The 22481-nt window shown below is 40.1% G+C and overlaps 1 protein-coding gene across 1 annotated transcript in view; it reads right to left on the bottom strand.

Moving 5' to 3' along the window:
• Positions 1-22121, bottom strand: part of LOC124721764 — a 65202-nt gene extending 43081 nt beyond the window's left edge. The window contains exons 1-3 of the mRNA XM_047246874.1: positions 22071-22121; positions 20181-20370; positions 18385-18649 (exon numbers count right to left, since the gene is read on the bottom strand). Coding sequence (XP_047102830.1) covers positions 18385-18523 — 139 coding nt within the window. The 5' untranslated portion in view covers positions 18524-18649; positions 20181-20370; positions 22071-22121. The remainder of the gene's footprint in view (positions 1-18384; positions 18650-20180; positions 20371-22070) is intronic.
• Between the last annotated feature and the right edge of the window lie 360 nt (positions 22122-22481).

The following is a 22481-nucleotide window of genomic DNA, read 5'->3' as shown; positions in this document are numbered from 1 at the left end:
TATTTTAACGAATTACGTATTTGAAGATGGGTATAAATTTTGTCTACATCTAGGAATTTGTGATCATTCAGCATTATTCATTGAGCTACCCAGAGCAGGGAGAGGAGTCCTATGTAAAAAAGCTTACGTAAAAAAGATCTTCAACCAAGAAACTTTGACTCTATTCCATGATAAGCTGAAGGAGACAGAATGGCACTTTGTTAAAAATATTTCATGCACAGCAAATTTTGAAGCATTTCTAAGGGATTTTCTAAGTGCTTTCAGTGAAATGTTTCCACAAAAAAACTTATTTTAATAAAATGACAAAATTAAAATGAATCACTAAAGGTATAAAAATCTCCAGTGCTAAGAAAAGGCAGCTACACGAGGAACTAAGACATAATAAAAAAAATTGAATTTATTGAATATGTTAAACGATACAAAAGTATATTTAAGAAAATTGTCAAAGCAGCAAAGCAAATGATAAATAATAAATTGATCTTAAAAAATGAGAAAAAATCAAAGGCAGTGTGGTCAGTTGTAAAACACGAATTAGGTATCAAAGCCTCTAGACATGGAATTAGTACAATTAAGCTTGAAGATGAGATCATAGTAAATGTGGCTCAAATTTCAAAATGCTTCAATGAGTTCTTCATTAATGTAGTGAAACCAGAGGTTAATGTTGCAGATTATGAGAACAATGTATGTCCCTTTGGACTAAATCATAATTCTGAATGCCTCACAAAATTCAAAACAGTTTCAACAATAGATGTAGAAAAAATTATATTAAAACTAAAAAACAAAACTTCTGCAGGTTGGGATGGAATATCAGCAAAAGTCCTTAAATTTGTGTGTAAAATAATAGGATACCCACTATCTAAAATAATAAACCAATCCTTTGAACAAGGAAGCTTCCCAGAGGTGCTTAAGTATGCAGAAGTAAAATCGTTGCTCAAAAAATGGTCAAAAGAGGATGTGGGGAATTATCGTCCCATCTCCCTCCTTCCAGTCCTATCAAAAATCTTTGAAAATGCCGCTGCTATGCAGATTCGAAATTTTATGGAGAAATATTATACTATTATGGAAAACCAATTTGGTTTCCCGTGTGGCAAAAGTACTATTGACGCAATTATTAAGTTTATCGACAAGATCAGCACATCATTAGACAACGATAATAAAGTTGCAGGAATCTTTTGTGATCTCACAAAAGCCTTTGACTCTGTAAATCTTGCACTGCTCATCTATAAGCTTGATAAGTATGGTATCAAGGACAATGTTCTAAATTGGCTTACTTCATACTTATCAAATAGGAAACAAAGAGTCATTGACTCACCAAATGCAGCAAATTACTATTCAAAATGGAAAACAGTAACCCAAGGTGTCCCTCAGTGCTCGATTCTAGAACCTATTTTGTTTTTGTTCTATATTAATGATTTACCGAACAATATAAATGCTCCATCGAATTTATTTGCAGATGACACATCCGTATTAATTGAAAACCACGAGCCACAAAACATCCCTCTCTACATAATAAACACAATGAACAAAGTAGAAACATGGTTCCAACTGAATGGATTAAGATTGAACATCCCCAAAACCCACATGGTCCAATTCAGAACAAAACAGTCAAAGCCGCAAGAAATTAAAATAACTCATAAAATCAGGATATAGAAGAAGTGGATTCTGTGAAGTTTTTAGGGTTAAACCTAGATAAAAATTTAAATTGGAATAAGCATGTTGACTACCTGTTAAACAAATTATGTAGCTTTGCATTGGCTATGCAAATATTAGCTGGTGCAACAGACATGAATACAAGGAAAATTGCAAACCACAGCTACTTTCAATCAGTTGTAAGGTATGGTATAATTTTTTGGGGAAATTCAAGCAATATATTGCGCATACTAAAGTTACAGAAAAGAATAGTAAGGAACATGTGTACTGCCCATCCAAGGACATCATGTCACCCACTATATGAAAAACAACAGTTATTAACAGTTTCCTCCTTATACATCTATGATATTATCATCTTTCTACACAGCAATTTAGAGTTATTCTAGAAAAACTGTTTCAATCACATGTATAACACGAGAAACACAGACAATTTTATGCTTCCCACCGATCGCTTAAACCTATATGCGCAGTCTCCTCAGTATATGGCAATGAAAATTCATAACAAGCTAAAAGGGAAGAATATTCTGAGTATGAACCTAGAGACACTGAAAACAAAGCTATATGATATACTTGTCAAGCGCTGTTACTACACTGTTGAGGAGTTCATGAAGAATGAACTGAACATTTGAGCACGATAAATCTACTTATAGTCTTGTGTGTAAATGTAGCTGTCCTTCACAAAAGGGAGGAAAGAAAAATAAAAGTTTATATTAATGTTAAAATTCTTTGTACCAATTAGGCCTAAGTTGTGTTATCCATTTTTTTGACATGTCTCCTGTACACTAATCATATGATTAGAAATTGTATGTTATGAAACAAATAAAACACTATTCACTTATCATGGGGCAACCATCAGCTCTGTATTGCATTGTGCTACCCTCAGGAAATTGAACACATGACTTCAACACGTTAATTACCGCAAAACAACTTCTGCCTATTCATGGCAACGCAAAGACTCACTCAAATGTGTGCGCTCGGGAGGAGCTCACGAAACTTCATTACACTGTTCTTCCTCATCTACCCTAGCTTACCTATCCCTTCTGACTTGTTTCACCCAATGAAGGACACACTCTGTGGGAAACAGTACATAGATAATGTGGAGTTTATTGATGCAGCAAAGACATTGGCTCCCATGACAACCAGTAGAAAGGTACAATGCAGGCATACACACCCTCCCAGTAAGGTGACATAACGTCATCACATTCATCAGAGACTATGCTGAAAAATAGGGCTTTGTAGCCACAAGAGTGCTGACTTGAATCTGTTTCAACCAATGAAGGATACATTCTGTGGGAAACTATATAGATGATGTGGAGGTTATTGATGCAACAAGACATTGGCTCCCATGAGAATTAGGCATACACACCCTCCCAGTAAGATGATGTCAAGTCATCCCATTGAACAGAGACTATGCTGAAAAACAGGGCTTTGTAGGCACAAGAGTACAGAAGAATATGGTGTACTGGAGTCCTGAATAAAACTAACATGCTTTCTGGAAAAAAGTGTTGCATTACTTTTTGAAGCCCCTCATAAGATGAAATGAGGTTGCTGATGAGAAATGACACTTGGGTCATTGCATACAGATCAACAAATGAAGGAGCGTTTCGTGAAAAAAAACACACAGAAATGATGGATCTTTGCTGAGGAAAAAGGCAAGAGGATTCAACGACTTTACTGTAATTGACATTGATGAAATGATACTTCCAGCTGCAGGAACTGCATCATTTAGACTATACATGGTTCTGTCAGTCAGATTTGATTTGTATATCTTTCAGCTGGATATCACCACTGAGTTCCTCAATGACGGAACTGGTATGGAAATATTAAGGGAACAGGAGGACTCTCTGGTCAAATTCTTACAAATAATGAAATATGCACAGAAAGATAATCATATAGTCAACAAGGCAAGTGACATGCACCAAACACTGAAATTTGATGATAAAATGTATAAAAGTAGAAAAGCCACTTATGGATTGTACCAATCTGGTTGACACTGGTATTCCAAGTTGAACTCAACACTAACATCGACCAGCTTGAAGCCAACAAATTCTGATCCACGTTTCTTCATGGAAAAAGTAAAAAGCTTCCAGTTTGACTACTCATTTATGTAGATGACATTACAGGGTGTCCGAAAAGACTTTCCCTGATTACATAAATTGATAACTCAGGCTAGAAGTAAGATGCAAATATGAAACTTTGTCGAATTGTTTACAACTATCATTTTTTTTTTTTTCTGTTTTAGGTTCACAGTACGTAAGTAGTGGATGAGGTGCAGTGCTCAAGAAGCCATGTTAACCAATCAGGAGAAGGCACAGTGTGTCCTGTGGCACCATGAGACACATCACCAACCACAGTGCAGAGACACTACCAAACAACATTTGGAAAGAATCCACCTGATGTCAAGAGCATTAAAGCCTGATATGAGAAGTTCAAGAACACAGGATCGGTTGCTGAGCTTCCGAGGTCTGATCGACCAAGAACCTCAGCAGACAGGGTGGAAGCTGTAAGGCAGTCTTTTCTGCAAAGTCCGACGAAATCGGTGCGCAGGGCCTCACGGGAATTACAGATGTCAAAAAGCTCTCTCCATGACATTTTACAAAAACGTTTATTGTTTCATGCATACAAAATTCAAATCATTCGGGACTTGTTGCCTAATGACAGTACACGTCGATATGACTTTGCAGTCGAAATACTATCATGTATTGAGGACGATGACGGTTATCTCAGACGAATTGCCTTTTCCGACGAAGCGACCTTTTTTGTCAGTGGAGTAGTGAATCACCATAATGTGCGCATTTGGGGTTCACAACCTCTGGCGAGGTCATGGAGTGCACCAGAGGCAGTCCAAAGGTGAATGTTTGGTGCACACTATTGCACAATCGAATTATTCGGCCATTCTTCTTCGCTGAGGCTACCATCACATCTGCAGTGTATCTGAACATGTTGCAACTGTATGCTGTTCCTCAGCTGCTTCAGTATCACCCTGATGTCTTGTTTCAGCAAGATGGTGCACTGCCTCATTGGGGTTTGGATGTCCGTGCCTATCTCGATATGACCTTTCCTGGGCGATGGATTGGTCATGATGGGCCAACGGTTTGGCCTCCACGCTCTCCTGACATAACCCCATTAGACTTCTTTTTATGGGGTTATCTCAAGGATGAGGTCTACCAAACACGTGTACCAGATCTTGAAACCTGTGGCAACGGATAACCACAGTCGTTGAATCGATCCCTCCAGTGATGTTGGCTAATGTGTGGACGGAAATTGGATATCGCCTAGATGTACTATGTGCTACCATGGTTGCTCATGTAGAAGTTTACTGACGTGCGAAAAAAACTTTGATAGTTTGTAAACAATTAGACTTGTATCTTACTTCTAGCCTGAGTTATCAATTTATGTAATCAGGGAAAGACTTTTCAGACACCCTGTATAATCACTTCAGCAGACCTAGAAAGGACAAAACAAATCAATGATGAGTTACCTGCCTAATTTGATGTCAAGGATCTTGGAGCCATAAAATGCTCTCTGGTAATCACAGTAAATAAATCTGTTGACCAAATAACATGATGTCAGAGTGGCTATATCAGAGAAGTTTCACACCGATTCAGAATGAATGACTGCCAGCTGGTAGGAAGATGGTGCACACTGATTCAGAGAACTGGTTGCAGCACTAATGTACACTACCATCGATGCTCAACCTGATATATGCTATGCAGTCAGTAACATAAGCCAGTACACCAGAAATTCTATTTTTTTCACTAGCAACTGAATAAGTGGTTTCTTATACACCTTAAAGGAAACATTGGTAAGAAATTTACCTATGCTGACGATAAGAAAAGAATCTTCAGTTTCGCAGCTGTCAGATGGGAAAGTTCTGATGCTGATAGGAACTCATATACAAGTTGCTACTTCACCTTATCTAGATCAGTGTTCAAACAAGCAGAGAGCCGCTGCTCTTTCATCAACTGAAGCTGAATACATGAGAGTCACCAAAGCAGCAAGGGCAGTGATTCTCCACAGTTTAGGAAAACTCTCACACCGCACCTTTTCCAGTGACAATCTCTAGTTTCCCACTGAATGATGGAGCACATGCATATAAAATATCACTTCATGCACCTAGATCCATTAGTGCATCTGCTCGTACTGGAATATCAGCCAACAGAAGATATGATTGCGGATATACTTACAAAGGTTCACCCTGGACTGAAACACTAGGAATGTGTTGAAAGGCTTGGACTTCAAATGTAGAGCCACAAACTTAAGGACCAGGCCTTACTTTATAACTGCCTGTTAAAATAAAGGGGGAATTTTGAGATTCAAATTTTACAATTATGTGACATGTTTGGTATACACAGATGTTAAATTGTATTGTTCTTGGTTCTTTGTAATCCTCTGTACAGTAAACTATGAATAAAGCTTTGTTTCTTGAAGTTTTCCTGGTGGATAAAATATTCCATCCTTTTTTCTGGGGAGTACATCCAAGAAATTATTAACACATGTAGTCATATTCTAGCTGAAAACATTCCAAACATTTTCAGGATGAGTCATTTGCAAGATTTTTAACACATTTTACACTATCCTTTCAAAGGAAATATTGTTCCAGTTCTCCACCATATGACATTACAAATATGTCATCCATAACAATCAACTGAGTGATTTCGAAGCACTGTGGATTCACTGACTCTTTTCCTAGTTAATTTAAATCTTAGAAGCATAAAGTTTTGTCTATGACTGAGACTCTTGTTACCAACAGTATTATTTATGATGTATGCACATTTACTCTACAGTGTGAAGTGTGTTAAAAATCTTGCAAGTTACTCATCTTAAGAATGGCTGAAAGGTTTATGTGGTATAATGTATCAATACCTACCAACAGCCATCATTGCAATGGAATTGCCAGTTTTCATGACAGTTGTGTGGGATCCAGTGGACCCAGTGGAGCATGCCCCTGAGCCACGCCTCTAGTGGTAAGAAATTTACCTATGCTGAGGATAAGAAAAGAATCTTCAGTTTCGCAGCTGCCAGATGGGAAAGTTCTGATGCTGATAGGAACTCATATACAAGTTGCTACTTCACCTTATCTAGATCAGCAATGTCATTGTGTTCAAACAAGTAGAGAGCCGCTGCTCTTTCATCAACTGAAGCTGAATACATGAGAGTCACCAAAGCTTCTAGTGGCTCAGTAGCTCAAGCACCCACTTCCACTGCAATATAGGATGGCCATTGGCAGCACTCAGTGCTACTTGCACTCAGAGCCACTTTGCAGTGTGATGTTATGCAGATGCTGCCTGGTTGCAGCTCCAGCTTCATCATTTGGGCTTTAGTACAGAGAGACTTTTCCTTGTGGATGTTGTGATAGCTGGACTCCATTCATTGCTGCACTGTCTTGTTCTGAGTCTTCATATGTTTGGAGAAATACAAGTTAAGTATATCTGCTGTTTGTTGTGTTAGCTTGTTCACTTACAATTTTTGCTTCTGTCTAGCTTTCCTATGATGACAGTTGCAGCACCACTCTGTAGCCCACCTCTCCTTACTGTTGTGTACAAAGCCGTACACAACAGTTGGGGGTTGTTTTGAGGGAAGAGACCAAACTGCGAGGTAATCAGTCTCATCGGTTTAGGGAAGGACGGGGAAGGAAGTCGGTCGTGCACTTTCAAAGGAACCATCCCGGCATTTGCCTGGAGCGATTTAGGGAAATCATGATGGCCGGACGTGGGATTGAACCGTCGTCCTCCCGAATGCGAGTCCAGTGTGCTAACCACTGCGCCACCTCGCTTGGTCTACACAACAGTTGTCAGCCAAAATGTCTGTACATAATATCCTAGATGCACTCCGAAAAAATGGTGGAATATGAATAAAATTGTTTGGTAATTGTGTGTCATACCTGTCTTTCCAAACCATGTCCCAACAATAACAACAGTAACTAATAAAATGTAGTGTGTTTTAGAAACATACCTTTTTCTCTATTATTCTTTTAGCTATTTTAAGTTATGTTCTTAAATATTCAGTTACAATGTTGCAGCATTTGCCTTTTTTAAAGGCATTAAATAATGTTGAGAATTCATTTCAGAGTAACTGTGTGCTAACTCTGACATTGCAAAAGAATTTACAGCTGCATTAATGGTAGCTGTGCTAAAGATACATAAGATGTATATAGTTTTATATAAATGGATTTTTATTTTCAAATGTGACATAAATGTTTATTTTTAAAAATATATTTGTTGTGACAGTGCCACGACATTCAAAAGTGCCGCTACGTTAGTACGCGAACACGGCAATAGAGGCGCTCCGCAGCTCGGCCGAGCGCGGGAGCGCCACCTGGCTATGAACGGCGCGGGCCGCATGTCACGACACGGCAGTCGAATGACAGATACGAAGTTAGTAACATGTAACCCGCTAGTGTTTCTACTTTTGTACATCCACGGAATTTATTTGTGATTAAAAGTTATAACACTTTTTGGCGACGAGGTCGGACTTTTTTTTTTCCTGCGTTGTGGAATTGTGTGTTCGTGTCGGGGTAGACATGGAACAGCTTATGCAAGCGCTTATTGAACAACAAACACAGCTGACAGCTGCTATTCAGGCGTTGTCGACGTCGCTTACTCATCGTCTGTCTTCCTCTTCTCCGCCTCCGTTCCCTCCTTATGACGAGGCCGCTGAAGACTGGGAGGATTATGAGAAGCGTTTGCGGCAACACTTCTTGGCTTTCGGCGTTGTCGACGCTCCTATGTGTAAGTCGTTATTTCTATCTTGGATTTCCCCACGGATCTATCAGCTGCTATCTCAGTTAGCCCCTCTGCGGGAACCTGCCTCTCTGTCCTTCCAAGAAATGTGTGACTTATTGTCTAACTATTACCGAAAAAACACCCATGTCGTTGCCGCCCGTGTGGCGTTCTACCGGTGTCGTAAACAGCCCCATCAATCTTACCGGGCTTGGGCGGCGGAACTACACGGTCTGAGTCGGAAATGTCAGTTTGTCACGGACACTCATCATGAGTCTTACGCTGATTCAATGGTTAGGGACGCTATTTTACGGCTTGCTCCTGATAAAGAAGTTCGGCAATGTGCCTTACAATTGCCAAACCCGTCGTTGTCGGAAGTTCTCAGCATCGCTCAATCGTTTGAAGTGTCTCACGCTGCTGGTGCGCAAATAAGACGCGTGGTGTGATGTAGGCGCTGTACAAACCACTTTCGACGCAGACAATTTGCCTGTTTCACAGGGAAACGACGATGTGGCGGCGGTGCACTCGCGTCAACAACGTCGCGTTGGGCCGCCACGCTCGCAGCGAAAACAGCAACCACAGAAGCAGGTTCGTTCCGCCCTTCCTTCTTGTCCACGTTGTTTCGTACAGCATGACAGAGCCGCGTGTCCAAAACGTTGGGCTACATGTAATTCATGTAGGAAAAAAGGCCACATTGCTTCTGTGTGTCAGTCCCCTAAAGTTCCTGTCGACGAGGACGAGGCATCGGACATGGATGTTAACTGTGTGCTTTCTCAAACGAATAAGTTGTTTGTTACTGTTCGTGTTCTGGATAAAGACATTCGCATGCAAGTGGACACTGGCTCTGCAGTAACTCTCATTAATTCTCGCACGTATTTGGAGTTGGGCTCCCCTCCCTTGTCTCCAGTTACGCAAAATCTACGAACTTATAATAAGCAGAAAATTCCTATCGTTGGCCAGTTTGATGCTTCCACTGCCTACAAGTCTGTTGTAAGCCCCTCACGTTTTATGTGGTGGATCATGCGGGCACTGAAAACCTGTTCGGTTATGATGCTTTCCAGTTGTTCGGGTTTTCCATTGATGATGGTGTGCACCTCATATCTGAGGACATTCCGTATCAACAGCTGGATGGCTTGTGTTCTGAATTCTCGTCCGTGTTCTCTGCTGGTCTGGGTCGCGCCAAGGATTTTGAAGCCCACATTACTCTTAAACCTACGGCTTGCCCTAAGTTTTTCCGGGCACGCCCTATTCCGATGGCGTTGCGTGCGCCTGTCAAAGCTGAGATAGACAGGTTAACAGCTTCGGGGATTCTCCTTCCTGTTACCTCCAGCGAATGGGCATCGCCCATCGTGGTGGTTTCTAAACCATTGACACTTATCCTCTTCCCTGTCCTGAGGAGTTATTTACCAAGCTCGCTGGGGGCCAGTTCTTTTCCAAACTTGACTTATCGGAGGCATACCATCAGTTGCCGTTGGATGCATCTTCCAAGGAATTTCTCGTCATCAACACTCCTTGTGGGTTGTATCAGTACCAGCAGTTACCATTTGGCGTCGCTAGCGCGCCGGCCATTTTTCAGCGGTTTTTGGAACAGCTCACGGCTTCCGTTCCCGGCTGCATCAACTACCTGGATGACATTGTTGCCACGGGGGCCTCCACTGAGGAGCACCTTCGCAATTTGCGTTCACTGTTTCGGGTTCTGCATTCAGCAGGGTTGAAGTGCAATCTGGACAAGTCTCAGTTCTTCCAACCCTCCATTACGTATCTTGGTTTCCACTTGTCCCGTGAGGGTATACGTCCTCTACGACAGCACGTTGCGGCCATTACCGCTCTACCCCGGCCGTCTACGGTCAAAGAACTTCAGGCGTTTCTAGGAAAGGTTGCTTATTATCACAAATTCATTCCCTCCGCGGCGGCGGTGGCTCATCCTCTGCATCAGCTGTTACGCAAAAACGTTCCTTTCTGTTGGTCCGCCGAGTGTGAGCAGGCTTTTGTCCGCCTCAAGGCTCATTTGCAGTCGGCGCCTTGTCTTGCCACATTCCGTCCGGGTCAGCACTTGGTTCTGGCGACTGACGCGTCACAGTATGGCCTAGGGGCTGTTCCCGCCCATCGGTATGAGGATGGGTCGGAACGACCCATCGCCTACGCTTCCAAGACCCTCAACGATGCACAACGGCGTTACTCTCAAATAGAAAAGGAGGTGCTCGCTATCATTTATGCTCTAAAAAAGTTCAGCGTTTTTTTGTATGGTTCTAAGTTTCACCTCATCACCGACCACAAGCCGCTGGTCTCTCTGTTCAGCCCCTCGGCGTCGCTTCCGGATAAGGCAGCTCACCGCCTGCAACGTTGGGCCTTATACTTGTCTCGTTTTCACTATGAGATTCACTATCGCCCCACGGCCCAGCACGCCAACGCTGACGCGTTGTCGCGTTTGCCGATGGGCCCCGATCCGGTTTTCGATCGAGATGAACTACTCTGTTTCCACATTGATGAGGAAGAACGTCGTGCGGTCAAGGGTTTTCCACTTACCGGTTCGCAGGTCGCGTCGGCTACTGCGCGGGACCCGGTCCGGCGTCAGGTGATCGGTTTTGTTCAGCAGGGTTGGCCGGACAGGACCAAGGGCCGGGCATCGGATTCCCTTCGCAACTACCATGCCTTGCGCCTTCGTCTGTCTGTTCGTGAGGGTGTTGTTCTTCTGGCCACGGATGGTGCATCTCCACGGGTTGTGGTGCCCGCCTCTCTTCGCAAAGATGTTCTCAAACTATTGCATGAGCGCCATTGGGGGATTTCTCGGACTAAGTCCCTGGCCCGCAGGCACGTTTATTGGCCCGGTATTGATTCGGACATCGCCCACATGGTCGCTGCGTGTGATCGGTGTGTTCAACAACTGGCTGCGCCTTGTACTCTGCCCTCTCCGTGGCCTGATCCGGCGCAGCCGTGGGAACGGGTGCACGCTGCTTTTGCCGGCCCCTTCCTCGGCACTTATTGGCTACTGTTGATTGACGTCTTCTCGAAGTTTCCGTTTGTTGTTCGATGTCCGCCGCCCACCACTGCGGCGACGACGCTGGCTTTGTCCAAAATCTTTGCGCTAGAAGGTCTTCCATCCACGATTGTCACGGACAATGGCCCTCAGTTCTCTTCGCAGGCCTTCCGTGATTTTTGTACTGGACAAGGGATTCATCATGTTACAGCACCGCCCTTCCATCCGCAATCGAATGGGGAGGTCGAGCGCCTTGTCCGCACTTTCAAAAGCCAAATGAAAAAATTCCTTAGTGATTTTTCCACAGATGACGCTCTGTTGCAATTTCTGAGTTCTTATCGCTTCACGCCTCTGGGTGATCGCAGCCCTGCTGAACTCTCGCATGGCCGCCAACCGCGCACCCTACTGCACCTGCTTCACCCTGTCAGGCCTTTTACTGTGTCCCCTAGTGCGGGAAAATACCCGGTGGGCGCCGACGTGTGGGCACGGGGGTATGGATCTCGCCCTAAATGGATTCCAGGGGTGGTCCAGGCTCTTCGCGGCCGCCGGCTTTGTGAAATACGTACGGACGACGGCATGGTTGTTCGCCATTACGACCAGATGCGCCCACGAGTGGTGGCCACGCCGGTACCACCGGCCCGAGAAGCCAGTCCTGTCGCTGCTGCCGATCTTCCGGGCGTGTTGCTGCCGCCGCCGTCGCTACCGCTACCGCTTCCGAGTACACCGGAACCGGCCCCAGCCGCGACGCCGCCTTCTCCGGGACCCATCTCGCTGGAGCACACCCCCAGGTCCACGACGCCTATGGATGCTGCTCCGGAGTTTTCACCCATCATCTCGTCCAGGAGGCACGTTCCACGCGCAAGCTTCCGTCCTGGACATTTTCGACCATACTCTCGTGTTTCTCCGCGGGAACTTCTCGGGGCCTCCCAAGCGGCCATGGATGTCTCCGCACTGTCCGTGTCTCCAAGGAAGTGAGTGTTTTTTTTTCAAGGGGGGAAAAGTGTTGTGACAGTGCCACGACATTCAAAAGTGCCGCTACGTTAGTACGCGAACACGGCGATAGAGGCGCTCCGCAGCTCGGCCGAGCGCGGGAGCGCCACCTGGCTATGAACGGCGCGGGCCGCATGTCATGGCACGGCAGTCGAATGACAGATACGAAGTTAGTAACATGTAACCCGCTAGTGTTTCTACTTTTGTATATCCACGCAATTTATTAGTGATTAAAGGTTATAACAATATTAATGTAAATGTGTTTTGGTTCATTGTACTATGAACAAGGCTTAGTTGCCCAGGAAATCTGATTCTCATAGTGGAACAGTTTACTATCTAAAGGCATAGTTATTAAATTATTTCCTTTCAAATCAGATTCTTGTGATGGAACAGTTTACCAATTATAGAGAGAGTTATAAAATTATTTCCTTCCAAACAATTTTGTAAATACTGTATCTACATATTTGTGTTTATAAATTAAATTTTAATTTTGTTTTATGGTTGTTGACAGGAAAATTTTTGGAAATAATTTGCAGATATGTAGTGGATGTTTTTATATATTTTTATCTCAACTTTTGTATCAGTAACTCCTTATGATCGGCATTTCAAAGTTCTCTGTTTGCAGTATTCTCTGCAATTAATTCCATCAATTGAACTATAGTTATTGGTTATGGAATCATGATCCCTCACTTCCTTCATCAGCATATTTCAATTGCATTATTTATCCAAACACATTCCTTACTACTTCTCTTATTCTGCTTATGGAAATTCAGTCAGCGAAAGTAATGAACGATAGTTCAATAAGTATTGTATTATCATTTATGATTTGTATATTATATACTTCTTGCCAAAGTTGACTTTTGATGTAGTGCTGGCAAAGTTGTGTTGCCCAAAATTTGATAAAACAGTGAAAGCCTTTAATGAAACTCACTGAATTGTTTAAGTTGTTCAACATTATTCAGAGGCCCCTATTGTTTCCAGTCTAAAAAACATAGGCTGCAGGCACAAGCAGCTACAAATCATTGTGTGCATGAACAAGCAGAAAGTTTCTTAGAAATGAAATTGCAGTTGCACAAATATGTTTATGCATATATAAGTAGTACTGGAAATGCTCTACTGGGATATATTTTGCAGTTTTCTGCCCTACAGTAATAAATGTATAAATTTTCAAGACTAGTTTCCATAAATACTGGTAGTTATCTGGAACCTTAATTATGATAGTGACTTTCACATATCCAGTTTGTAGATAGGTTGTGAAGCAGCATCTCTTTCATTATCATAAAAAGGCCACGTTGCAATTATTTGTGGTAGTACAAATAAATGTCTTAACAGCAAAATGAGTCTTAGGTGTACTTGATGCGTCTATTACCGGTGTGGGTATATCACAGAAACACAACTCAAAGGATTCTCGTGTGTTATGATATTAGTGAACTGCCAATTGTTAAAGTTCCAAGCTATCTAAATGGTACTGAAAAATTCATAATGACTTTTATAAGTTTTGCAACCAATAAGCTATGTGAAGCTGTCTGTTAAGCGTTTGTAAGCTGTAAATTAATATAAATTAAGTCTTCCTTTGAAGTCACACAGTTTTCATTTAAAATACTCTAAGCTATAAAAGTTGTGTTGCCCAAAATTTGATTCATGAGGTTTAGTGCCAGAAAAACTTATATTAAGTAATTTCAATGATGGTCCATCATAATGATGAATGAGTATGTGTTTCCTGATAATCATTTATATTAAACTCTGTCTGAGCAGCCCTCAGAAGGACCTATTGTACTGACTAACCATCATGTCACCCTCAGGTGGATCCACATGTCAAGGGGCATGTGTTGGCATGCTGATCTCCCAACCATTGTCAGTTTTCAAGAACTGGGCAGCTATTTCTCAGTCAGGTAGCTCCTAAATTGGCCTCATAAGGGCTGAGTGCACCATGCTTGCCAACAGGACTTGGTAGATCTAGACCATCACCCATCCAAATGTTAGCCAAACCTGGCAGCACTTAACTTCTGTGACCAGATGGGAGCCAGTGTTACCATTGTGGCAAGGCCATTGACACTCTGTGTTAAAAGTTTTCATTGAAAGCTTTCACTGTCTTACCCAACTACATTGTGCCAGCACTACGTCAAAAGTCAACTTTGGTAAAACATATATATAATATACATATATAATATGAATGATAATATAATACTTATTGAACTATCATTCATTACTTTCTCTGACAGTTATTTCCTACTGAATTACCATAAACAGAATAAGAGAAGAAGCAAGGAATATGTTTGGATAAATAATGCATTTGAAATGTGCTAATGAAGGAAGTGAGAGATCACGATTCCATAAACCAATAGCTATGGTTCAATTGATGGAATTAATTGCAGAGAATACATCAAACAGAGAACTTTGAAATGGCAACCCTACTATGAACAGCAGAGGGTTTCTGCACCTGCCATGGTTGCAGCAGGTAACAAGGAATAAGTGTACAATTCCAGAGAAGAAGCATGAGAAATAGTTATCTCAACAATAAGTGTATAAATTACACTTTACTACCATGAGAAGTTACTGGTACAAAAGTTGAGATGAAAAAAATGAAACATCCACTACATATCTAAAAATTATCTCATAAAATTTTCCTATCAACAATCATAAAACAAAATTAAAATTTAATTTGTAAAAGCAAATATGCAGATGTTCTACTAGCCACTTATATTTTATACAAGTACAGCAAAATATGAAGAAGAAAACTAAATCAGTTATTAAATAAATGAGGAGTCAAAACTCAATTGCGTATCACAAAATAGCAGTTCGGCTTGTGAAGATCTGTGCACCATGTATTACTGCTGTACTCCAATGTTTTTTTAAGATGTATTATGCTTCCAGTTGTAAATTATTCATCGCTACAATTATTTTCTAAACTGAAATAAGCAGATTGTGTAGACACCTATAGATCCACTGTCTCATTACCAGTCGTTTTAGAGGCTTTTGTAAGGGTCAAGAGCAGTAAAAAGCTAGAGTAAAAATAAGTTGTTATCGACTAGTACTGGCACCCAGATTCAGGCAAGCAGCATTACAGAAAATCCAATTTATCCACTGTATGTGACGTACTTTCAGGAAAATTGTTATGTCGGCAATAGCAACCATCTTCTTTGATACAAGATTAATTATTTCAGTGGAAAGTCCACATTCTATTCTTACATGTTTTAAAACATGTCAGCATTACAGGAAATCCACATGAATGAATCGTTTGTTAACACTTTAGGAGAAAAGGAGGCTACTCACGAAACAGCAGAAGTGTTTGAGTTATCGACAGGCACATATTAAAGAGAAAGATAACTTGCTTCCTTTTGGAATAACTCTTTTGTCAAGCTTGAGTACAAATATACAACTAAAACACAATCACACACTTGCGTGCTTCCATTCTATCAGCCGTGTCTACAGCCAGCAAAATGTAGGAACACAGGTGTGTGTGTGTGTGTGTGTGTGTGTGTGTGTGTGTGTGTGTGTGTGTGTGTGTGTGTGTGTGTGTACTCTGGCTCAACAATGGAATCATTCAGGAAGCCAGGAAGTTTCCTTTCTCTTTTGTGTGTGCCTGTTGATGAATAAATGCTGCTGCTATTCAGTGAGCAATCTCGTTTACTCTATTATTTACAAAGGAATTGTTTATATAGATTTCCTGTGATTGTGATGCATGATAATTCTTGTACATGTAAGAATGAAATGTGAACTGCCCAATGAAATAATTAACCTTATATCAAAGAAGATGGTTGTGAAAGAAATGTGATATAGTGAAAATAATTTTACAAAATGTATAACAGGTGACAATGCAATGCAGCTTACAAAATACAAGTAACATATATCCTACAGTTTCTGTTGCACAAAAACTTTTTTAAATGACATTTTATTGTCACAAGATAATAAACTATCAATGTACTGAGATTTCTTAATTTATTGGACTAAACACTAATGGAATTCCATTGGTGAAAATACAACATTCACCATCATATGAAGAAACTGATAGCTGCTACCTTCAGCTTGACAAAAATCTACATCACTGGTTGCGAAACACAAAGAATCAATTACTTTCTGCCTTTGCCTCTATTATGGCTTATGGTAACATTTTCTGAACAATGAAAACTACATGTTGAAATAACAAGAATATGGAAAGAACAGATTGCTGCTCACCATGTAGTGGAGGTATTGAGTCACAGACACATGCAATGAATAATGCTGACCAAATATTAAAACTTTTGTACAAAGTCCTTCTCCTGGAGAAGAAAACACATACACTTTCAGACAACCACAACTCACACACACATGGCCATTGTCTCAGGGTGCTAGAACCCAACTGGCAGTTGATCTCTAGCGCCCTGAGACAGCCCCCATGTTTCCATGAATTGTGCTTGTGTGAATGTGTGTGCAGAAAAAAAGACTTCATCCAAGAGATTTAATATTTTGGTAATATTTTTCATTGAGCCTGTCTGTGAATGAATGTCGTTTCCATATGGTGGGAATTTTGGGTTGACTTTGCGCTCTTTGGAGGGTAGTCTCAATCCACAATTAGGCTTGCAGCATGATAAGTATTATATTTTTAATTTATAATGCCTTTAAAGGATTTCAGGATTCTAATCCCACCTTCACTGTGCATTTAGATACTCATGGGGTTTGTAGTCAATAATATGGACCAACTACAGAAAGGAAACTAAGAAAATAACTTATGTATTTCAGAAAACATGTCAACAATGAATTTAGTACTAAATGAAAAGTTAGTGGCCTAGTTTACTCCTTTAAAAATTGAGATGGATTTTAAATGGCAAAAGAATGGAAACATTCTGCCCTTTCTGCAACAGCTCAGTTCAGGCACTTTGGCTCCAAGCGCTAACATCAAATCATTGACTGTAATACTGTAGACATCTGATGAAGTAACTTTGAATTTTATCCACAGTATTTGATAAGAAGTATTTTCTTATGAAAGTTTTGAAACTTCTTCGGAAGCAAATGTAATAGTCATAAGTAAAACATTAAGTATGGAATAAACTAATTTTAGCTTAAAAGGGAATTAATAAACTAGCAAAATCTTTTTTCAAGTACCTAACAAATAGTGGCTCTATTACACAAAGTAATACAAAAAAATCAAAAAATGAGTTTGGCCAACTCTTTCTATCCCATAGAAGAATTGTGTTTTATATATTAGTGGCTTACTTAGTGTGGATTAAATATTTATGTGTGTCTATTACTGAACTACTAAATATACTTATATTACATAAACCCATCAATATGGAATTACATTTCAATATTAATGTTTTTGAATGCCACGCAAAACAAATCAGTTCACATTATATCATACACGGTATAGTATTCTACAAAAGATCTACAACGCATATAAATAACTAAACTAAATTAATCTGAAGGATCTATTTCCACAGAGCCAAAAAAAGACTAGGGATATTTTGTACCTGAGATTTCCAATCAAAGTGGAAAAGCTTTCTTGCAGCAAACATTTCATGCCCAAAACCTTTGGCACATTGTACTCAGCACATGTATCTGCATCATAAATATCTGATGTTCTTTTTTTTTGTCTATGACCAAACAGCTTTAGTACAGATGCTGGCACATTAAAAAAAAGAATACAACCTGAAAGTCTGCAAAAACCTACATTACATAGTGCAATATGATCAACGATTTCTTCACTGCACAATATTCTATCTATGTTTCAATCAATATCCATTTCCATCATTGATTGAACCATAATGTGGATATCTACTTTTAGAGACAATATACCCAGAACTTTTACGTTGGAAGCATCCCACTAGAACAGACTGCAAATGACATTCTGAATATATACTTATGTGTCAGTTATTACAATAATCCACACTAACATCACATCTTATTACAGCACATCTCCTGCACTGTAATGTGACAATACATATACCAAGAGTATACTTCTCACTATGCATGTCATTACAAGATCAGTGGTTAACATTAAACTCTGTTCTTTTCCCATACTATTGCTATTTGTAATGCCACTAATGGTTTTAGTATTACTCTATTTACCAATTGGAGACAGATGGCTTCTTGGTAACTGTTGGATCGTCCTTAGCCACGAACATTGTGGTATCATCTGGGTGCATGCCATAAGACAGTGAGGGTAATGGAGAATGACTTTGCTCCATATCTTCTTATGAGAGAGCATGATTCATGTCAAATGGTCATAGAGCAGCCAAAGCATGACCATATTTGCAGGAAAGATTCCACAAGGGCTCAAAATGACAGAAGCAATGTGTCCTCTGATGCCAGGCTGAGTTTTCATTCATGCCATCTGAAACAGTTCATGAGAAAAATGAGTCGTGAATTTCAAAACATGTAGCAAATGAGTGAACATAAACTGCCAACAAGCCCTTGCATTATCTGCAAGTGAGTAATAATGGCAACCACAAAAGGCCTCCCCTTTCATGTTATGTAAGTAATATGCAAATAATATTAGCTGTACTTGCTTAAACTGTCTTCAGTCGAAAATTATTTCTGATGCATTTTTTATAGAGATGTACTATGTATTTTACTTAAATTTTATCACGGCTCAAAGTTTTGAAGCACTAATGGAAATATCTGTGTGTGCAGAATGGTACAGATATGGTTCAGAACCGTATAGGTGTCCAGAAAATAGATTGCACACTTCAATGAATCTGTGAGGGACTTGATGCACTGCATCAGTTCATTGCTAGTCAGGGCCAACTAATGGCAAGAAGACATTTGCAATCTCTGATTGCAGCATCTGGCCTTGAAGGTGGCTATTTTATGCAAATTGAGAACCTTATATTTCATAACTGATACATTAGCTTGTAGATAGCTTAGTGCCGTAAGGACTTTGCTGAAAGCATGGCATACTCAGCTAGCATCAATGACACTGCCATGATTAGATGCAATGAGATCCTGTGATTTGTCATTTTTGTGTCACTCACACAGTTAACACACGATATGAAAACAATGGCTCGTAATCCACACTTAATTATTTCCCATGGCTACAGAAGTGTTATTCATTCAACATGGTATTGAGAACTAAGTGTCTTGACAGAAAAAGGATTGATGGGACTGGTAATAACTTAAGTCTCATTCTCAGTCTACGTTAAATGGGATACATCTAAGACTTCATTATATAACTACCACATTTGCCATAGCAACTTTTACTACTTAAGGAAAGTAAGCAATGGTGGAAATATTAGCTGACAATTTCTACCAGATGCCATCGGAAACAAATTTGTCACTTTCTAACAAAATTGAGTAATAAGGTAGGGCATGTGTACTAGTTACTGCTGAATATTATATTTTCTAGCAAAAGAATATTTGCAATTTATGTTGGGTAAATGACTTGAGATCACCATCGTGAGCTACTGTTTTATCCTCAGTAAATTTTCATCATTATCACTGACTAAGAGTCACTTTTGAATAACAGCAAACAGAAAAACTGATTATAACATTGTTATGGAACAAATCCACTATGTAAAGAAATTTATACTTATTTCAGACCATAGCAAAGAATCTCAAGCAAAATATGCTGTAAATTCCACTTAACATCACTCCAAAAGGAACCAGTAGAATCTGCGGGGTCGGGCTAATACTCATAGGTCTGTAGACATTTCAGTAAGTAACTGAGGCATAATTTGGAACAAAATGATACGTTATTGGTTGTGATGACACTACTAATGTACATTGTGGCAATTATGCACACAAATGAGTAAACATTAGCTACAAAAATTAATAAAAATGTGGTTTATGAGACAAACCCCAGGTAAAAAGTTTATGATACTTTAAAATACTTTAACAATACCAGCATACAAATTAGCTTTACTCACAGTGACTAGTGAAAAATAATCTTCACAAAAATTTCTTCTTTCCCATCTACCTTACAGGATATGACCAATTAGGTGATGTCTTGCGTAACGTTTGTTGTAGATTTACCATTACAATCTTAACAAGAAATTGTACTGTTACAGAATTTCTTCTCTGAGGTACAACTCTCCACTATTGTATTCCATACAATACCTAAAGGGAAAGACATTTCATTTAAAAAAGTTACAAAATAAACCTTGGAAAGACCAAACAAAAAGCTTCCATAGCAGAAAATTTTCAATTGTAAGATATTTTTACTCAGAAGTTAAGTGGCAATATTCATGTTACATACGGAAAAGTTTAATGTAACAGGATAGATAGGAAATATAGTCACCAAACAGCAACACAGAACACACATGTATAGATGTTAAGGAAATTTGTAAACTTTGGCAAGGCTTAGGAAATGGGGATTGTGTGGAAAAGTCAACTGTTAACTCCATGTCAGGGGAGACTTACCAAACAGGATAAGAAAGAAAGACTGATTGTTGGGGATTGCATTCGACTAAATTAAAAACCTAAGTGCTTGAAGATGGAAGATTGGGTAACAAGCAAAACAGAGAATAGGGACAAAACATTGTGCAAGAGTTAACAAGAGCAGACAACTAAGAGAATTGTATGTGGTTGGGGTGGTGTGGAGGGAAAAAATGAACATGCCAGAAAATAGAAGGTGTAGAAAGCTAAAACATAGTGAAGAAAAAATAAGAGTAGTTACTGACAAGAGGGAGGTGCTTAGAGGGAGTGGAGGGTGGGGATGGGAGGCTGAGACTAAATAAATAAATGTAAATTAAGGACAGGTGGGTGGTGAGAATCAAGGACCTTCTGTAGTGCGAGTTCCCAAATGCAGCACTCTGAGGTAACGACTGTCATGTAGAGCATGCTCTGTCTCATGATATTGTGTGTTGCCAGCATAAACCCTCTGTCTAAGTTCATTTATCTTGACTGTTACATTGGTGATAGTCATACCAATGTAAGAGGCTTAACAGTGTTAACATAACAGTTGGTACACTACATATGTCATATCAGAAGCACAGATACATACTGGTATTTTGATAGTACATTTTTTGCCAGTTGCAGAGGTAGTGGTAAGAGGGTGCAGGGGGGCAAGTCTTACATTGGGGATGGTGACAGAGGTAGGAACCATAGTGTAAGAAAACATGTTCAGAAATAGCATGAGGCCTGAATAGAAGATTTCGGTGCTTAAAGGGAGTGGAGGGTGGGGATGGGAGGCTGATGAAAAGCTATTGTAGGTGTGATGGGAAAAATGTCAGGCAGAATGGACCCAATTTCAGGGCACGATTTTAGGAAGTTGTAGCATTGTCAAAGCTGCTGATTAATACATTCAAGACCAGGATGATACTGAAGGACAAAAGGTATACTCCTGGGTTGTTTTTTTGGAGGGATGAGTGATACCAGGATTGGATGTGATGGCCCAGGAAATCTGCTTCTGAACTAGGATGGTAGGGTAGCGATGTCCGGTGAGGGCTGTGACTGTGAAGGGTCTGCATCTGAACAAATATGTATGCCTTTAATGCCAGGGGTGTGTGGGAGCAAACATTTGACCCGGAAAGGTTGTAAGACTTTCCCTATACAACCTCCTTTGAAATCTTACTTAAAGAATGGGTCTTTTAAAAACTTTTATTCATGAATATGGAGGACCACATACACGAAAATTACAGGCATTTTTGCATCCTTTCACACAAATTTTACAGAGCTGGAGAAGAGTTTTGACCCTATGTTTGGCCAGTTAAGTAAATTAATTACAGGGTGAAATATGGCATCCCGGCTATTACACAAGTTGAAAATATGGTCACTATTTTCTATAAACTGAAATTTGCCATATTTCGTGACAGTACCTTTTCCATTAGACGTTTGCAAGCAAATGTAAGTCTTGGCTTCAGTTGTCTGATTCCACAATGCATCGTTGTCGGCTGCAGAAAATGACGTGGTTCAGCGTGTTTATCTCATTTTGGTGTTTCAAATACAGTTTCTTCAAATGTAGTTTCTTCTTTCCAGATAATACAAAAATAATAGTAACATAATTCAAAATTATTTTATGACGGCGACCTTCACATTGTCCTTCCGTCAACACACACCAAGAGTTAGCTTCCGACTCGGATTGACTATAGTCAAAGACTACTCCAACGTCAAAGATATTTTACACAATCAGTAGCTTTGCTATTCTTCGATACATTTTCTAATAGTAATCAATATGCTTTTACTCTCAAAAACAGAAGTAAATTAACATATAATAAGACAAATTATAA

Source organism: Schistocerca piceifrons, chromosome X (genome assembly GCF_021461385.2).
Source record: "Schistocerca piceifrons isolate TAMUIC-IGC-003096 chromosome X, iqSchPice1.1, whole genome shotgun sequence".
Classification (NCBI taxonomy): domain Eukaryota; kingdom Metazoa; phylum Arthropoda; class Insecta; order Orthoptera; family Acrididae; genus Schistocerca; species Schistocerca piceifrons.
Note: the sequence above shows the minus strand (reverse complement) of the source record. Positions and strands in the feature narration are given on the sequence as shown.